Here is a 19,193-nt window from a genome sequence, read left to right on the forward strand (position 1 = left end):
TCCCTGACCTCTTCCAGGACTTCAAATCTTGCTCAAGAAAGGGGCTTTGCACGAAAGGATTTTCTGCACGGAGCAGGAGCACAGCACATACGAACATAACATCCATGGCACAAAGTTCTGCCTTGTTTATCTGTTCAGCATCCTGGCATATGACTGAGGTGTCTTAGTGTTACCTCAAAATACCAATATCCCTGCAGTGGTGTTCCAAGAAACAGAGTGTATAAGGTGGGAAGCAGAGAGAGCCACGAAGATGAAATAAAATTTGGAAGGAGAAAATGAGAAAATGGTTCTGGGAAAAAAAAAAAAAAGCTCATTTGAAATACTGAGAGAATAATGAGGTAGTATAGGTAACATAAAATTGTTATTCAAAAGAACCATGGAAAAGGCTGGCATACAGGAGGGACCAGGAGTATAGAAGAATGAATGAAGAATACAAAGGGACAAGAAGGAGAGGAATAGGGAAAAATCAGAGATGGAAGAAATCATTATTTGTTGGGGTTAAGATTTTTCCTTTTGTTTCTTTCTCTTATGGAATTTTGTCCCATCTGTGGCTAAGAGACAATAATGACCAGTACTTAAGAGAGGCAAAAAGGTGGGGGAAGCATGCAGCTGGCTACTCTCTTATCTGGGAGGTTTTCTTTGTGAAAGAGCAAAGATACCGTGAGATTTTGGCCGGTGGTGAGGGGCTGGGCTGGGCTCCTCTTGCCCTTGGTGTGGGAGCAGGCACAGCCAGTCCGCAGTCGCTGCCCAGAGGATTCGCTGCCACGACAGAGCTTTTGTCCTTCCATTGCGTCTCCTACTGTGGGTGAGCCTTTGCTCGTAAGAGCAGTTGTTGGACGGGAACATTACTGACACCCAATCTGACTGGAAGGGACCCTTACCATCTATTTGGGTGCCTCAGGGGAGAAACCCAGGACCCCAGCCCTCCTCCCCTTCCCGGCTGCACTCTGCAGCTGCTACAGGAGGAGCCTGGAGCCTGGCTGCCCAGTCCCATTGTTTTCTCCTCTACACTCTAACCCAGCACCCCTGCCTGCCATGACACCTGCTACAGCTGGGGAGTTTCTGATACATTTCCTTGGCTGCTCTGGTGTCTGCTCACCCCTGCTGTCCCTGCTGAGGCCCATTCCCACCACCCAGCCCGCAGCCATTACGGCGTGAGGGGGACGTGGCCGAGCTCACACACAGCCCCCCCTGCAGGAATGGGCGCCCCCGCCCTGCCCGGCCGGGAGCCAGCAGCGCCCCCGCTGGCCACAACCGGAACTGCAGCGAAGGGGAGAGCGCCAGGGCCAAGCCGCTGCGGGTGCGCTCCTGGTGCCGCTTGTGTTGCTGCTGTTGTTTGCTTGCCTTGCTGTACAGACTAGTAAAGAACTGTCATTCCTTTTCACATATCTTTGTCTGAAAGCCCCTTAATTTCAAATTGTAATAATTCAGAGGGAAGGGGGTCATATTCTTTTTCCCACCTTCCACGGCAGACACCTGTCTTTCAAACCAAGAGATTATTGTAACTCTTTTTATTATTATTTTGTATAAAACCTGCTTTTGCACAGCATCTGACTTAACCATGTATCCAACAGAGAGCCTCAGAGAAGTTCACAGTCCTGGAAATGGAGGACAGAGACAAATTGTAATACAGTGCTTCACTCTGACTCTTCTTGGAAGCTGCAGCTGATCATAGTTTGGACACACAAGGGACAGAATAATTTCTACAGATGTTCACCATTCACCCTACTAGAACATTAATGAGCAGGCCAGGGAATTAATGCTTTCAGCAGAAACTTCAATTTCCTCTGCTGCTTCAGATGAAGTATTTTGTCAGAGTTTTTGTTCTGAAGAGCATCTGTTCCAAATGCAGGGAGTCCACACCTCAGAGCAATACTCCTCCATGCCACCATTCAACACCTCGTGAAGACTGAGACCATTCATCTAAAAATTGCTGATGAGCTCCTTCAAAGAGAATGAGAATCCAGCTTTGACTGTTTCACCACAGAGAAAAAAGCAAACATTTAAATGTTTGAGTGGCTTGGAGGGTCAGAACAAGGATAGTACTTCTCTCGACCCACAGACATAAAACAATTTCTGCAAGACATTTCAACAGGAACTTGTCCATAGTTATGCTTACTCACATGGGAAAAGACATGTATCAATTTAGGCTACCAAATGTGACAGAATTAGTTATTTATGTATTATTCCTTATGTATTCCTGTAGAAAACTATCTGATGACATTTTTGGGAAGGCTCCAGGTAACAAATGCCCATTTTAATTTGAAGAGGAAAGCTTCTTCCCACCAATTCTCAATACCAGATTATATAAAAACACAGGTGAGGCACTGCTAAAAACCCAGGAATTCAGCAGCAGCATCCAAGTTCTCCTGAAAAGCATTCAAATAATTTTGAAAATACTATCTCTAATATTGGCAGGTTTCCCTCTCATTCTCATTCATGAGTTCCCACTGGCAAAAAATAACCTTCTTCTGGAGGATGCAGACTTAATCCTATGAAAAGTAAGTGAAACAAATACATGTGTTTCCTTCATATATGAATCTATCAGAGAGAGCAAAACAGGATTTGGTCTTCTGTCAGGATGAGAATGTTAAAGAGGCATCTTCTTTTTTCAGTTTGCATAATTTCAGTGAAACAGATGCCCAGGTGGCAGCCAGGAGGACTGAGATTTCTCAGCTTGGCCTACAGCTAATCAAAGATGTGTGTTGTCCTGCAGCCAAGTATTTCACCCTGAGAAGGGGAGCAGCACCCCATCATTTTCCTGGTTTTCCTGCCTAGAGTGACACCAGCTTTCCTGTGGGATGGACAGGTCACAACACCTGACCTGAATTTGCTCTCAAAATGCCCTTGCCACAAACCAACAAAAAAGAAAAAGCCTGGGAAACCAAAGATGAAATGGTCAGTCTTCTCCAGTGAAATCCTTGAGGAATTAATTCCTTTAAAACAACAAGGAATTCACACAAAAAGATCAAATTCCAAATGTCATGCATGAAATCCGTGGGAGCTGTTGACTATAGAAGTTTTGTGAAGCACTCACTTGCACAGGAAAGCCCCACATTTTGTGACAGCCAGCAGGAGAAAGAGACCCTTGATAGGAAAAATACGATTAAAAAAATCAGCATGCCATAAAAACAAGTATAAATACACATTATATTACATGAGTGAAGTGTGTTTTCTTTAGTGTACGTGCCATTTTTTATTAATTCATACACTAAGTGCTAAGGTGTTTTCTAATGCCATTAGGTGGTGCTTTTGGTAAATAATGGAATAAATAGTTCTTGCATGGTTCTTTTCTGCATTGTGTTCTTGTTTTCTTAAGTAAAAGGAAATTGAAGCAAAACACCACAGGTGCCTCCTCCTTCTGAAGCGCAGTGCCCTAGCACAAAGCTGTGCATCACGTTTCTGAGGCACTCTGGCTCCCCTCGGGTGTGATAAACTGCACTTTGGGCACGATGAGAGAGGAGTTGGTTCTCCGCATGGAGTTGCTCCTCCGAATGGAGTTGTTTCTCCTCATGGAGTTGCGCTTCCTCAGGGAGTTTTGGTGGGACAGCTCGCTCTTCTGCAGGGTCTGGATGAGAATGGAGGGCTTCTCATCGAGCTCCCGGGCACTGCAGCGCGGCGCAGCCACTTTGACGGTGTTGCCGAACTTGGAGTAGTCGACAGCATACACGCCTTCCTCTTCGGTGACAATGGGCACAAAGCGGTGACCCCAGAGGATCTCCTCTGCCACGTAGGAGGTTCTTGCCTGTGTTGTGATGCCTGTGGTTTCTACGACCCCTTCCAGTATCACAATGAGCTCCAGGTCCTGGAGCGCCAGGTCGGAAGCAGAGATATCATAAAGAGGACTCCGCTTGTCAATGACATGACAAATGATCAAGGGAGCCACCAGGAAAATGTTGTTGCTTTCGATGGGGTTATCCACAGGGATATCCACCTGGTGAATGGGTATGACTTCTCCTTCAGGGGTCATGGTCTTCCTCACAACCTGGATTCTCACTGAGGCACTGATGATCATGCTCTTCCTCAGGTCCCCCACGCGGAACATGAAGCAGAGCTTGCCGTTGCGGACGGCGATGACCGCCTGCCGGCTGAAGATCAGCGTCTCGGCCCGCCGGTGAGCCTGCGCCGTCTTCATGAAGATGCAGCCCAGCATGACGGCGTTGATGATGAGCCCCACAATGTTCTGCAGGATCAGCACCGTGATGGCCAGGGGACACTCCTCGGTCATCATCCTGCCCCCAAAGCCAATGGTCACCTGGACTTCGATGGAGAAGAGGAAAGCGGAGGTGAAAGACCTGTAGGGGAAGATTGCACCCAATTAACTCTCAGGACACGGAGCACACACTGAGAAGCTGTTAACATGCATTTCCAGAAACAAACTTAAGGACATGTTTGTATGGCTCTAGTACACATAAGCCTTCTGTTACCACCAGCCTAAGCATTGCATGCTTGGTGGCTCAGATCTGTGTGCTTGGTGTAGTGTCTAATGGTGGCAGGGAAGACCTCAGAGCCTGAGCTCCTCAAGACCATCTGGGTGACCGTGAGCAGCTCAGGGAATCTCTGTCCAGGAGCACAGGCTGCCCACTGGCTTCGTGAACAGCTCTGGAACAGCTGGGCTTTCCACCTTCTCCATCCCATGAAGCTCTTGGTGGAGAGAGGTAGTTTTGGCAAGCATGGGCAATGAGCTGGCACGCTGAGATCCTTCCACCAGCCTGTGCAGGGAAAGGAAACAGGGAAAACTGCAGCACTTCACTCATTCTACCTGAATCGTGACCCAGAATTTCCTGGTGGGGGAAAAGGGGCTTTCCCAGATTTGTGACACTTCCCAAACCCTTGCTTGCCTTGTGAGAGAGCAGGATGAGGCTGCAGAGAGAGGCCAGTGGCCCCCAGGTGCCCCCTGCACACCCTGGCAGCAGGACAGTGCTGTGACCCAGGGCTTGGGTTCAGCTCACTGTCACGGCAAGACCAGCTGGAAAATGTCAACACAGAAGTGGGATGTAGAAGTGTGGGTTTAAGTTAAATACCCTAAAATGCTATGGTGCTGGACATCAGCAAATGCTGTCCACAAACTTCCCAAATTACATTATTTATAGTAGCCCCAAAGTCATATCCTCTGTATATATCAGGGTCCTTAACTTCCTTTTATATTTATTTATTCCTTTATTCCTTCCAGATACATTCCTCCAGTGCAATCCAATAAATCTGAAGCATCCAATGCTTAACAGGGCCATACTAGCAGAAAATATATCCTGCCCATGAAGATGGGTCTAAATAATTCATTGGTTTTGCTTTGCTTTTCAATTAATCTACTTTTCAATTATTTTTTCTTTTCTAGTCATATTTTCACTGGGGAATCGAAGACACATTTAAATAGCATAGGCAATATTAAGAATAATTTTCTGGGCAATAAGAAAGTCCATCTCCAAGAAAACCAGACAGTCTCTGCACAGGTATCTTTGAAATAACTTTCTTATTTTGCCTTTTCTACTCTTAATCGTTAACAAACTCCTTTGTATTGAGGGGGTTGATTTTGTATTTCACTCTGAAGAAATCAGGGACAAAGGAGTTACTTAATAGAATCCATGGAATGATTTCTTATAATCATGAATATTCAGTTATACGCAGAATGCAGTTTCTGGATTCAATTTCAGTCAGCTTAATTTAGCTTAAAACTCTGTCCAGTAAGTAGTCTGACTTCCTTTAGCAACACCCGTCTTCAAAAAAAAGAAAAAAAATCCATCTTTTTAACAGTGGAAGTAAGTGAAAGAGCAAGTTTGGAAAGCATTTTAACCACATGAAATGGGAGAGAGAAAGTGCAAATCACACTGTTCCTTCCCCTCACAGCTGTGCAGCAGCTTTCCATTTTGGATAATGTTTGCTTTCTGTGACAAAGAGATGTCAGGCTTAGAAATTTCTGCAGTACTTCATAAAATGAAAGGGCTGTGCAAGCTCTAGGCACTGGTTAAAATTTCCAAAGCCAGGTTTTCCTGTAAATAGGTAATGGCACCCACCCAAGAAGCTCTCCTGAAATATCTGTGGGCCTAAACCTAAGGGAAATAGGCTAAAAAATTTTTGTCATGATTTTGGCATTCCAATACTAAAAATAATTTTACACCCAAAAACATTCTTAAAGATGTCAGCAATCACATCATTATTTCAAGACTTTGACCAAAGTGGTCGCCAAATTTCCCTAGGAAAGGAAGAGATTTCTCATGGCTTGGGCATGGGCACTGGAGCAGCTGTTGCCTGGACAGCCCATGAGGGAGGGGTGTGTGCTCTTTGGCATGGGCTAAACCTGAAATTGTATTGATTCATTCATTTTGTTTCCAAGCAGACATCCTGGAAGATGCACAGGCAGCTACAGAGAGGGAACAGGGGCAGAGTCCTGGCTGTGGATGTGCCTGGCCCCAGTGGCATGAAGCCCTTGGCCCCCAGCTCGGGATCTGCAGGGTGACACAGCAGCCACGCCAAGGGAGCCACCAGCCACACGCAGGGATGTCCCCTCAGCTGACCCTGGAGAGCTGCAGGGTTGTAGCTGTTCACTAGTCCCAGTTGGACAGATCCCACAAATCCCAGAAATGCCGGGGGTAACGCTCCTGCGGGTGCAAGCTGGGTCATGGCATCTCATTTCAGAGGACACTGCTTGTGGCCAGACATCGGAAAAGAAACAAGACAGCAACCCCTGCTCCAATTCCCCCTAACCTGGTGAAGGGAAGCTTGGGAAAATCCCCTCTTCTTTTACCTTGGAAAATCCCCATTTAGCAAAAAACCTGGGTTTTTTGCTAAATTAAATCTAAATTAAATCTCTGCTACCTCATGAGCCAGATACAAAAGCGCTTCAGACTTGTTGAAGTACCTCAAAACTTTCTTGGAGAAGGGAGAAAAGGGAAGTGGATTCACTGATACCTCAGAGCACCCTGCAGCACCCAGACCTTCACAGCACAGCAATGTATAGAGAGAGGTGATCTGGGGCAGCCTGGTGGTACAGAACCACAAGGTTCTATCTAAAAAACTAATGTTAAAAAAGCAGATTTAATTGATGAGATCCTTAAGTTATCTTACAGTTTACTCCACCTCTAATCCACAGTCTTCTCTTCCATATATGTTTGTGTCAGTTTATCAGTGCCCTGACAATTGTCATGGCTTTGGGGACACTTCAACAGGTGATATTTAATCCGGTCACCCTTAAGCTTTCACTGTCTGACACAAATGCACAGTGTGGAAAGTGTTCCTCTGTCCAACTGCTGGCCTATGGCTTCACCAAGGTATTTTGAAGCCCCACATATTTAACACTCTCACGAGAGTCATCTCGAAACACACTCAGTTTTGTCCTAAGTGACACATTTCCTGGTGCCCTGCCTGACACCCAGGGCTGGTTCCCTGCCTCTCGGAGGGAGCACCTGGGCGACGTGGCGCTGGGGATGCTCCCGCTGCCGTAGACAACGTTACAATACATATAACACATACCCACTCTTGCAGCAGGCTCTTATCTCGACAGGCAATCGAGTTACCCACAGAGTGTGGAGACACATGAAAAGCAGCAGGTCTCCCTCTCTTTCAGATCCTGTAAGGAATCAAAGACATCTACAGTATAGTATTTTCCAAGCCCGGGAGGCTTGCTGAATTTACGCAATCTAGAGGAAAACACTGCACTTTTCAACTGTCTCAACCAAACCCAACAGTTCATATAAACCAAAAGCTGCACTTCAAACAACACCAGGACAGCTGGCAGTTCTGTCCCCGCCCTTCCTTCATCCCACCAAACTCTACTTTACCTGACACACGTCACACATGGCGTCCACTTTGTGCTGTTCGAAGGGTTTTCTGTGCTCGGGTCCATGTCGCCATGGGCAAAGGCCACCAGCCACCACATCATGGCAAAGAGCAGCCAGCTGCACAGGAAGGACATGGTAAAGATGACCAGCGTGTGACGCCACTTCAGGTCCACCAGGGTGGTGAAGATGTCCTGCAGGAATCGCCCCTGCTCACGGATGTTCTTGTGGGCCAGGTTGCAGGCGCCGTTCTTGGCGATGAAGCGGGCTTTGCGCGGGCGGTCGCGGATGCGTGGCTTGCGCAGGTTCTCGGCAGCGATCCGTGCCAGCACGTACTCTTCAGGGATGATACTCTTGCGAGCCAACATCTTCCTGCCACCATAGTCCACTCAGCAAGATGCAAAATGGGGGGTGGTCCCTCTAGCAAGTATCTGCAAGGCTTGCTTTACCCTGCAAAAAAGAGTGAACCTGGTCAGAGTTGTCACCTGTGCAAGATGCCCCGATTAAGGTACCCCCTGCCAAACCCCACTGCATTAAATGCTGGTCCTACAGTGCCCTCTCTCTCTCAGACCACCATTTTTATATAAGCAGTCGGTATCAGCTCGTAGCAGATATGAAAGATGCTATTTGGAGACTCCTTGCAGGAAGGGAGGCTGCACAGCAGTCTCACAAAGTCGCTGTAAAGTACCGTGACAGACACCAGCTCGGTTCCTCAGGCTGTTTCTCCGGGAGACAGCAGTGCTCAGATGGGGACAGGAACACGAAGCACTAAGTTATTCGCATCCTTCAGGACCTGAAGAATCAGACGTCTGTGGTCAGAGCCGAAGTTAGTCTGCGGAGACGCGGGGAGACTCCCTCCGTACTGCTGCAGCTCATCCAGCAGCTGTGGGGAGCCCCAGCCTCGTCCCCCTAGAGCATCACAAGAAGGAACTGAGCTGGAGGCGCGGCAGGCAGGGAACGGGACTCCTCGGAGCAAGCGGTCGCATTTTCCCTCGCAGCTCTCCTTCCCTTCCGGGATCAGGCGGGGAAACCCTCCCTTTATTCCCAAACTTTGAGCCCAAACGGGTGACAGAACAAACCCACGGAAAGCCCTGCTCCCCGGCGGTCGGCCCGTCCCACCGGGGGAGGGCAGGGCTGCCTGACCCCCCGGCGCCTCGCACGGTCCCCCCGCCCCCGGCCGCCACTCACCGCTCAACGGGGCGGGACGCGGCCGGAGCGGGGCGGGCGGAGCGGGGCTCGGGCCCGGGGGGATGCGCGGAGGGACCGGGGCGGGGCTCGGGCTGGGGATGCGGAGCTCGGGATGGGGTTGTGGGGCTCGGGCTGGGGATGGGGATACGGGGCTCAGGAAGCGAGAGTCGGGCTGGGGATGCGAGGCTCGGCCTGGGGATGCGGGGCCGGGGCTCGGGATGCGGGGCCGGGGCTCGGAGCAGCGGTCGGGATGCGGAGCACGGGCGCACACGCTCCCTGCGCTGCGCGGACAATGGGTTGAGGGGATTTTAGGCAGGTTCCAGCCCATTTAACAGCGGGACGAGGTGCTAACGCTGCTGGTCTGTGCTGCTTACGCAGAGCTGCGCGCCTGCCTGCTTCCCCCGGCAGCCAAGAGTTGTGCCTTCCTAACTTTATCTTCCCTCGAATCTGGCTGAGCCAGAGGAAGCGAGGCTTGTGCGTAAGTCTTTGGGGGACCAAAGCCAGAATCTCATGACCTTTGCAGCTTTGGATAAACTTAATTACCTGTCTCTGCAAGAAAGGAAGGAAAACATTTCTTTTCACGGGTCACAGCTCTTGCTGAGCAGTGTCAGGCCCGTTGTGATGTTCAGCTGGGAAATGGGCACTGGCAGATGAGGATTTGTATTTGGGATGGGTAGGAAGAATTATGTACAATGACAACCTCTCCTCCACCTCCCCAGTGAAATCCCTGAAGTTCTGTCTCTTTCCCACTGGTTGAAGTTAACAATTTTGGCCCTTTTGTTTAATGGAAGCTTGCATTCTTGGAAATTGCAGGTTTTTGTTGTTTGATTTTTTTTTTTATTGGGTGGGTTTTTTGGTTGTGTTTTTTGGTGTTTTTTTTTTTTTTTGTTTTGGGGGTTTGTTTGTTTGTTTGTTTTGTTGTTTGTTTGTTTGTTTTGTTTGGTTTTTTTTTGTCCTGAAGTCTTAGGGTTTGTGATGGCGAGAATAAACAGTGCATCAACTTTATGAAAATATCTGCATTCAGATTTTAATGAAGGCATGTGCAGAGATTTTGTCAGATTAACTCCCTTGTATCCAAGGAGTGAGAATATGTGTGTGTGTGTGTGCGCGCGTGTGTGTGTGTGTGTGTGAAATAGGGAGGTTCCAAACTTTTCTGTGTATCACTCAAGTGAATCACCTCTAGGGTATAAAATTTCTACAGAACAAAATACCTCACTCCTCTCTGTAAACTAGGGAAAAGCTTGACAGGCCTGGTGCAATCAGGAAGGTTTTAAGCATACTCAGGCTTGGAAAAACTGAGAAGGCACATTTGACAGGCAGTATAATCCTCAGCTTGAATATATCCACCCTGCTGAACACATGCACGTGCTCAACTTTAAATAGATGAGTGGTTCCTGGAAACTTCTCCAGCACTGGCCTTTGCTAATACCACATACCCAGTAGCCAGAGGAGAGACAGACACAAAGCCCCAGTCATATTAGGCAATTAGCTAAATATTTATGTGTGAAATTAACTTTAGGCAGATGGGAAGCTGAAAAATCAGGGTCTAAGCCAAATGCCTTTAGATTTTAACCAGACTCTGAGTACAAACACATAAAATCACTTGGGTGGGTAGCTGCAGGGTCAGCATTGTTGGTGTGTGGCACTTCAGGGGCCGGGCTTGGAGAACTTGGGAAATTACCCTTCTGTGAATGAGGTGGCAGAGACAGCTCTAGAGGGGCTGCTTCATTTGTTTCATGCAGCCCCAAAAGTGCATCTCACTTGCATGGAACTATTGGTTTAGTACCAGTTCCCTTTCCCTTTTTTCCCTTTTCCTTATTCTCTTCCTCTGCCCTTCTCCCATTTAGCTCCTGTGAAGTATTTGTTCACTTCTAGGGCTGGTGTTCCCCAGTACAGCTGCTAGGTGCAACTCAAAAAAAACCAAAACCAACTGTCTGAGAACTGCATGGAACACTTCCCACCCCTTCACTTCTTCATGAGATGCTTGAATTGTATCACTTTGCTTCTGACACAAATTAGCTCATGCCACATGCCCAATTGCACAGTTTCCTCTGAAGTTCTTGAAATCCACAGCTTTATAATCAGGGACACAGAAACACCAAGAAATGTTGTTTTATTTACTTGCCACTTCAGAGCATAAACCCACTTGTGTGGTTGTTTTCAGCCTCATCCCTTCTCACCCAGCCCCTCAAGCTGCTGCTGCACTCCCCACCCCATCTCTGCTGGAAGTGAGTGCAACTGTGTGACATGTAGTTAGTGTGTGGATTAGCAGCTTGGAAAAATGGATCAAGCCCATCTTTGAGGGCAAGTGGGAGCAAGGAGTGACATTCCTCAAGCTACTCAAGTGGAACAGAAACTGCTGCCAGCACTGGCACTGTCAGGAGTTCCCTGTGAGCTCTCAGGCCCACGTGTTCCCCACTAACCTGCTGGAGGTTTCCTCCTCCTTAACTGGGCACCATGCAGAGGCTGAAATTCTTGTAGCTGAGATAGGAAAAGATCCATCAAACACACACAAATATCCTGGCACAGCCCCAGTGTGGCTGAACAAAGTTACTGATCCTTTCACCCACCATCACACATTGCAGGAAAAGTGCTTATCTTTTCCTCTCTGCCTGTTCAATACTGGAAGAGAAGCCTTCCTCCTCACTTCTCCTGGAGATGGATTTTGAGGAAGCCTGCTGGGCTATGACTACAGAGATGTGAGGATCAGGAGCTCCAGCTATGATTCTGAGCACAGCATCCATTTCTCCAAGTTCCAGTCTATGAATATGCTCTGGAGAGTGACAGCTACTAAAACCCTTCCCCTCTGACCTTTTAAATACTTGCTTGGTTGCCACATGCACAGTTCAGTCTGAGATTTAGTTAATAGCTGGGAAAATCTCCTAAAACGTCTCCTAACCCATTTGGTAAGGAACAGAGTGTCTGAGTGTTGTGAACACAGCCTTTTCAGGAAAAAAAAATGATCAGAATTGATGGCAGTTTAAGGTCCAGTTTTCTTATGGCCCTTCATGTGTCTCCTTCTTGTTGTTTCATTCCCCTCCACCCACAAGCATTACTGATATTATGGTAAATATCACTTTACAATTATGCCTATCTAAAATCAGGATTAAATAGTACACTTAGACATGAATCTGAAATTTCCACATTATAGCTCTGTCCAGCCCTTTCAGAAAATCCTGCTTTGTAATAAGTTTTGTTTGAAATTCTAATCTTAGCTTAGAGATAGGATGACTTTGCAGGCGTCCAGAGATGTCATGCACTTCGAGCAAGGCTTCCACAGAGACACAAAGCTGATAAGCCATATTCGGACAGTGTGGGTGAACTCTTCCCTACATGAGCTGGCAGAACATCCATCAAACATGAAAGAGCAGAAACTGCAAACTAAGGGCATCTGTTACCCTGAACTAGCTCTTTCTCCCCCTGTTTCATGCAAGAGCAGCAGGACAGAAATAGTTTTTATCATCAGAATACATGTAATGAGTATTCTCATATTACCCTTGTCCAGTGTAAGTTGCATAGTGAAGTTTGTTGTTCATTACGTGCCTTTTCCTGGAGTTTATCCTAAGGCTCTGGGAAGAGCAACCCCATTTTGGGACTGTTTCCTTGCCTCCCCATGCCATAATTTATGGGAAGACTGTAAATCAGTTTCTAAGTGGGTTGAACATTGTTACAGTGAGTTTCTAGCTGTGTTCCTAGAGCATGGTGTCCCTTAGGTGCTTCCCTTCCCTGGCTCACTGGCTTTTTCAGGGTTAAATTAAGATTATGCCACTGACAGAAGACAGATGTTATGTCTCACCTTCAGATCTTGTCACACAATATCTGACAACTCAAAGCCCTCAAATCTCAGATGCTCTGGTGGGACCTGAAGAAATAGAAGGCCCCAAATCTGAATGATTCATCCGTGAAAATCTGCAGTACTCAGAGATTCTTAGGCTCCCACCTTCCTGCCTCTGATGGAGAAGTCAAATTGCTGAAAGAGGCCTAATGTGGCTGGGAGAATAAAAACACATATAACCATTAAATATGGAAGAATATGCTGCCTTGAGGCGTCTGCAGCTGTGCTCTTGAAGGGCGGAGGTTCTGGACCATGTCATTTACACGAAGCTGCATTAGTTCCTTAGTTACATGGTTAAATATTTTACTGCACATTGAAGTGATATTTATGGATATAGCCTGAAAATCCTGAAATAAATTAAAGGGAGAGTTAAGAAATGTCATGGTAATAGCTATGAGGAACTCTTCTGGGCAGTCCTAGCTGGGACTGTACATTACTTACTTATACCTTTAATCCAGAGGTTGTATAACCATGTAATGTATTTATGTATAAAGCAGACTAATACACATACATGGGAATGAATTGCAGTGCCCACTGAAATGTGCAGTGTGTTGGATGCTGTATTATTATATAACAGATCATGGGATGAAAATCCCCATGTTCCATGAAAATGAAAGAAGGCATCTTGCACAGGATGAATGACAATTACACCTAATAGAAACCAATTAAAATTACCTTTTAAATAACTGCTTGTTTATAGTTTTCAGAATGTGGTATATTATATTAGAGAAATGAGCAGCGTCTGCCTGGAGTGTCTGTTCTGTTTCCATGGGTAATATCTAGCAGCAGACAAATACTATCAATAGTGAATAATTAACAGTAACTGTAGTAAATATATTTTCTGAAAATCTCTCTTCTCTTGACAGATTACACTTGGAAGTTTCTTGGCTTCATTCAAGCCAATACTTTAAGCTGTGCTGCCAAAACAAAACAGCATCAGCAAGTTGCTAATTTGTACGAGTCAGCACACTTCTGCCTCACAACAATTTTTTCATCATTTGAATACCTGATAGTCTTTCCCTACAGTTCTGCACAGAGGTCAGTTCTAGAGGAGAAAAAACAGAACAGAGAAAAACCAGTGTGGAAATGATTGGGATGTTTGCATGGCAACGAATAGTTTGATTTACAGTTTTGTTTTCAGACTTTTCTTAGTAGTCTCTTAGTTTTGCCTCTGAAAGGATTTAGTTTCCAAAGAGGCTGAGGAGTTCTTCACATGCCACCATGGAATTCATATCAGAGAATTTAAATAACATATTTTGATTTTAAATAAGGCTTTCAAAAGATGCTACTTGAAGATGCAAATATGCAGAGTTAATTGTTGCTTTTAATCACATTTACTGGGAAAATCTTTGCTCCAGAGTGGTTTTATAAGTGGCACTGTGGTTTCAGTGGATATTTTAGAGTTGATTTTGACTGGCAGTATCACACTGAGGACACGGGGTTATAGTGCTTCCAAGGGGAACATACTCCAACTTCTGACACTGGATAATGAAATCATGATAATGAAGACATGGCCCCTGTCAACAGCTTTTTTTATAAATGTAGCTGTTGACTCAAGTGTGTTATATCTCCATTTATTTTTTTGATAAAATATCTACAAGCATTCATGTAAAATGCTCGTGTGAGATTTCCTTCTGCTTTTCCTGATGCATTAACAAAATTGCCTGTGGATGTATTGACGTATTTACACAATAAAGCACAGCAGTCCATTGCTTTGGGAAGCAAAAAGAACACAGTTAAATGAAACAACTTATTGTACAAGGAGTTTTTACTACTTGACCACATTTGAAACTGTATTTCTATTTTAAGAAAACACATTTCAGTGTTATTGCTCTTTGCAGAAGGTTTATATATAATGAGATGCAAACTTCTTTGGGCTATGTTCCTGCTGGTACTAATTGAGTTCCCTGGAGGTGCATGAATTTATAGCAGAGGTGTTCTGCTATACCTAAAAGGGGCTTGTCCAAGTGCTTGAGAAGCATTGGAGAATATATTCTTTCAGCTGACTGATACAGCTGGGAAAAGCAGGCACACTCCTGCAAATAAAGAGCTTTTTCAGGTCTGCAGTGAGACTGGAACTTATTATAAGCACTTAAGATACCTCTTGTATGTATCACTTGGCCTAACAAAGCAGAGACGTCTCCATGCAGAGACTTTGCCTGGCTTATGCCCCTGGCTTAACAGAGCTATCTCAAACTGCTCAGGGGAAGTTCTGGTGTTTCCTAGCATGATTAAGATTGGGCTCAGTAGAGGTTGTATGGGATATTTCTAGTTTAGAAGAAGCAGGGATTAGCTATCATGAGCTGTGATGAGTTTGATGAAAGGCCACATACAGGAAGGGAGCAGTTTGATCCATGCCAGCCCTTAGACCTGGCTCAAGGAGTGGGAAAGATACCCATGGGGTGTAAGCCAAAGGTTAAGAATCACTGTTGTGGCTCCACAAGCCATTGCACAACCAATTTCTGTACTTAAAGGGGACCTGCAGAAAGATGGGAAGGGACTCTGTGAGGGAGTGCAGTGGTAGGAGGAGGGGGAATGACTTCAAACTGGAAGAGTGTAGGTTAAATTGGATATTGGAAAGAAATTCTTCCCTGTGAGAGTGGTGAGGCCCTGGCACAGGGTGCCCAGAGAAGCTGTGGCTGCCCCATCCCTGGCAGTGTCCAAGGCCAGGCTGGATGTGGCTCTGAGCAACCCGGGATAGTGGAAGGTGTCCCTGCCCATGGCAGGGAGTGGAACAAGAGAAGCTTTAAGTTTCCTCCCAATCCAAACCATTCCGTGATTCTATGATCAGCAACAACTTTGCTATTTCTCTCCCAGGAAGAGTTAACAGAAAAATAATGCAGATGGAATGAGAAATATTATTTATAATTTATCACAGAGTTGTCTTTCCTCTGTCCATAGTTAAATTCACACATAGCCAGTGTTCACATTCAAAGCTCCTTTGGAGAAGGAAGAACTTCATAGTTCTGAAGCACAGTATCAAAATACTGAAAGCTTGCTTGGTTTAATGCTTAGAAAAACAAACCAACCCCAAACCATGATGTCACTAGAGTAAGTGTCTCCCTGAAGAGCAGGGGTGTTATCAAAGACAGGAAAGGGAAGGGGAGAGTGAGTGCAGAGCTGTGTGAGAGAAGAAATGGGACAAAGGGCATGGAGCTCATCTGGGAAGGAGTGGGAGGGCATAGGCAGAATAAGGAGCATCCAGAGATTGCAAGCAGGAGCCTCAAAGGTCTATGACACAGGGAGATGGTGAAGAAAAAAGAGCAAGGAGGCTGTGGAAGAGAAGAAGGGCCTACCAGCAGAAGAGGCAGTGTGACAAGAATCAAAGGAACAGTCTCCACCTGATGTTTCCTTTACTGTGCACGTGACAGCCTTAGGAAACTGCTCCCAAATGGGACACACTTCAGACCTTTACATGAAATCAAAAGAAATTTGTTTCAAAGATTTTGTACCTTCTGCACCCTTTTCAGTAACAAAACAGCTGTGCAACCTTTGGCATCACCCTCCTGCTTTAGACAAAAACACAAAAAATGTTCAGCCTAAGCCCTTGGGGTGTCTGTACCATCATGTGGACAGAAGCTGTAACAGGAGATCTCCTGTATCTGCAGCAGGTGGTTTATGTTTGTTATCTTGTAAGATTTGTGTATCTTGATTAGGATTAATGCTTTAGAAATGGGATTGTGCTTTTAAACCTGCTGGGCAGCAGTGGGACCCACTGCAGCAGTCACCCAACACTTCAGCCATGGTGAGTCTAACACTGGGGCCAATATTCCTGCACTCCTCCCTCCAAATGGATGGAGCATGATGAGGTTCTCTCACCCCATCATGTGTTCCTTTTCTCACATATCTATTTTATTTTCCACCTGTTCAAACAACAGAGTTCACTTCTAAAGCCAGGGGTGAGCAAACCTGCAATGGCTCTGGGACAAACCTAAGAGAAAAGAGATGCTAATTATTGGCCCCTCTTAAGTATTACAAGACACAGTCCCAGGCTCATGGCAACCCTTTAATGCAGTGGGAACAGGGATCTCAATGAACTGGCTAACATCACTTAAAATAAATCAGGATTACATTGTTATCAAAGACACACAGATCAACAAAACTTCTTGTGCTTCATCTCTATACCCAGTCTGACAGCAGGGAATCCAATTATCCAATTATCTTTTCACTGAAGACAATTAAATTAAATGAAGAATAATTTTGGCCTTTTGGCCATGAAATTTGGAGAACAATATGTGCTTCTGCAGCAGGCATCTGTTTATAAAAATGTATTTTATTTGAATGACAAAGGTCAGCACGGGGAATTAATCCAGAAAAGAACAAAAACGCTTTCACAGCGGTAGACAGGGAAATCACAGAAGTACTTCCCCTCATAAAATGTTCAAGACTGAGCTCTTTTGTTTCGTTGTATCACACAGGTATATTTTCAATAATTCAGAGAAAATAAAAACTTCCAAAAATTAATTTAAAAAGATAAACCACTATATAATTTTTTGCACTGTGAGACTAAATGGAAGCCAGTTTCAAGTCCTACAACTTCTCCAAAATTGTTGGGCTTTTTTTTTTGGCGGGGGGAGGGACAGAAATGCTGCACCTTTTGTTATTTTAATGCACTATAAATACGCTTAAGTGCACTTAGTGTTCTTCCTAAATGTTGTAGCAGCAGGTGAATAAGAATCACCTTGAATATTACCAGTGAAATGGATCTCTCAAGCTGTACCTTTGAAAATATGCCTGTGAAACTTCTTCTGGGTGTTTACTGCCCAAGGGTCAGGATCAAACTGTGTGTGAGTCAGGTGCAGACAACCTTTGCCAAGCTGCCTGATGTAAATATGTGTCTAACTTCATCTACATTCTTGAGGATATAGCAATAATTTGAAAATCACACCTCCTTGCACTAGATCTGATTTAGAGGTAGGCCACAAATATATAAAGGAAAATAAAAGTTGTCCCCAAATAGAACTTGAAGGACTAAAGACATATAAAACAATTAGTGGTTGGCTAATTACATGCCATTTTAAGCAGAATATTTTAGTAGACATGATTAAAGGATTGGCTAATATCAAGTTTATAAATTCAGATCAATTTTAATACAAAGTCTTGAGGTACTGTACAAAATTCCTCTATAAGCCTATCAAAGCATGCATAATCATAGGATGATTTGAATCTTTAGTGAAAGTTGGAAGAATGAATATGGATTTAGGAACTGACTGTATGAACAAACCATCGTTGCTCTGAAAATAGTTCTGTCATGACAGAAGTGTGCTTACTAAAGTGAAGGACAGGAAGAATGTCCTTATTCCTGATGAAATTCCTTTCCCTTATTCGCTGCCCCTCTGCTACAACTTGGAGAGCAAAGTTTATGCCTTTGGAATGCAGCAGATTGCCCCAAGTGTTATGGGCTTGGATGTTTTTCCTAATTTTTCCCTCTGGGGACAGAATGCATCTGGGGAACCTCTTGCTTCCCTGACAAACTGCACGATTTGATTGCTGGTTCCAGCATAACATATGCAGTTTATAAGATCAGTGCATTCTTTTTCTCTCTTTAAACAAAAATTAAGTCAATAAATAGTCTAAGGAAAATGCCAAATTCTCGGGAAGTAAAAACTTCTCCCTCCGTGTATGCGTGTGTGTGTGTGCATGTGTGTGAAGTTTAATAGCTTTGAATAAAGTGACATTTTTATTGCTTCAAGGCATACATATATTGCAATAGGCTTTATTATTTTGAAAGACGGAAGTGTGAAGAAATAAGCTCTAAAATACAAAACAAGACAAAAAAGGTAAAAGTGATGTTACACTGAGTAGAAAATATTTGCATTTTGTCTGTTTAAAAATAAGCTGTTAAAATGCATTGTGTAGCTGTTCACATGTCAGCCCGGACAAAGGAAGCGAAGATGCCATCTTCCTGGGAAAGCAGGTTCTCAGGAGTATCGTATTCCAGAATGTTCCCTCGCTTCATGACGATGACCAGGTCTGCAGTGAGGATGGTGTGAACCCGGTGCTGCCACAAAGGAAGGCCAACAGGTTTTCATTTGGATAATTCTCTCTAATGGGCCTCATGCAAGGCAAACCTCATTGGGGAAAGGCTGCCTTGTTTACAGCAATATTTGGAATAGATCCTTTTACTTTAATCTGAGGTGATCTTCAATTACTTTACAGCCCCTGCCACCAAGCCTGAAAATACTTAAGCATGAGCTTCACTTTTTGCCATTATGGACAACACAGCTGTTGGAATAAATGCTATGGCACCACTGAAATACATCTTCCCCTGTGGGAAATAGGGCTGAGAAGCATCCTGCACTGTCAGGTGGCTTAGCATTCTGCTCTGCTCCTTGTTCTCTGCACCCCAGCAGTCTGCTCTCCATCTACCTCAGGCATCCCTGGGCTATTGCCTTCTG

The 19,193-nt window shown here is 45.1% G+C and overlaps 2 protein-coding genes across 10 annotated transcripts in view; both read right to left on the minus strand.

Annotated features, from left to right (window-relative positions):
- Positions 1 to 1,294: 1,294 nt before the first annotated feature.
- Positions 1,295 to 8,874, minus strand: KCNJ8 (potassium inwardly rectifying channel subfamily J member 8). The gene is made up of 3 exons (XM_005492726.4): positions 8,461 to 8,874; positions 7,776 to 8,222; positions 1,295 to 4,295 (listed from the first exon to the last, which is right to left on the minus strand). The coding sequence occupies exons 2-3, from the start codon at positions 8,138 to 8,140 to the stop codon at positions 3,395 to 3,397; spliced, it is 1,266 nt and encodes a 421-aa protein (XP_005492783.1). The 5' UTR covers positions 8,141 to 8,222; positions 8,461 to 8,874; the 3' UTR covers positions 1,295 to 3,394.
- An 8,465-nt stretch (positions 8,875 to 17,339) lies between these two features.
- Positions 17,340 to 19,193, minus strand: part of ABCC9 (ATP binding cassette subfamily C member 9) — a 72,737-nt gene continuing 70,883 nt past the window's right edge. For 7 of the 9 annotated variants that reach the window (XM_074539209.1, XM_074539212.1, XM_074539210.1 and 4 more), the window contains one exon: positions 18,657 to 18,796. Coding sequence is in view for 2 of the 9 variants with exons in the window: in XM_074539211.1 (XP_074395312.1) it covers positions 18,659 to 18,796 (138 nt within the window). In the remaining 7 variants the exon portion in view is untranslated. Of the gene's footprint in view, positions 18,797 to 19,193 lie in introns of all 9 variants that reach the window. The other 2 variants (XM_074539211.1, XM_026796808.2) reach the window with 1 other exon arrangement.

Source organism: Zonotrichia albicollis, chromosome 4, assembly GCF_047830755.1.
Source record: "Zonotrichia albicollis isolate bZonAlb1 chromosome 4, bZonAlb1.hap1, whole genome shotgun sequence".
NCBI classification, from domain to species: domain Eukaryota; kingdom Metazoa; phylum Chordata; class Aves; order Passeriformes; family Passerellidae; genus Zonotrichia; species Zonotrichia albicollis.

Coding starts and splice junctions, on each gene's coding strand:
- KCNJ8 (XM_005492726.4), bottom strand. CDS start 8,140: ATGTTGGCTCGCAAGAGTATCATCCCTGAAGAGTACGTGCTGGCACGG. Junction 4,296..7,775: donor CCATGTGTGACGTGTGTCAG/GTAAAGTAGAGT, acceptor CTTCCCCTACAG/GTCTTTCACCTCCGCTTTCC.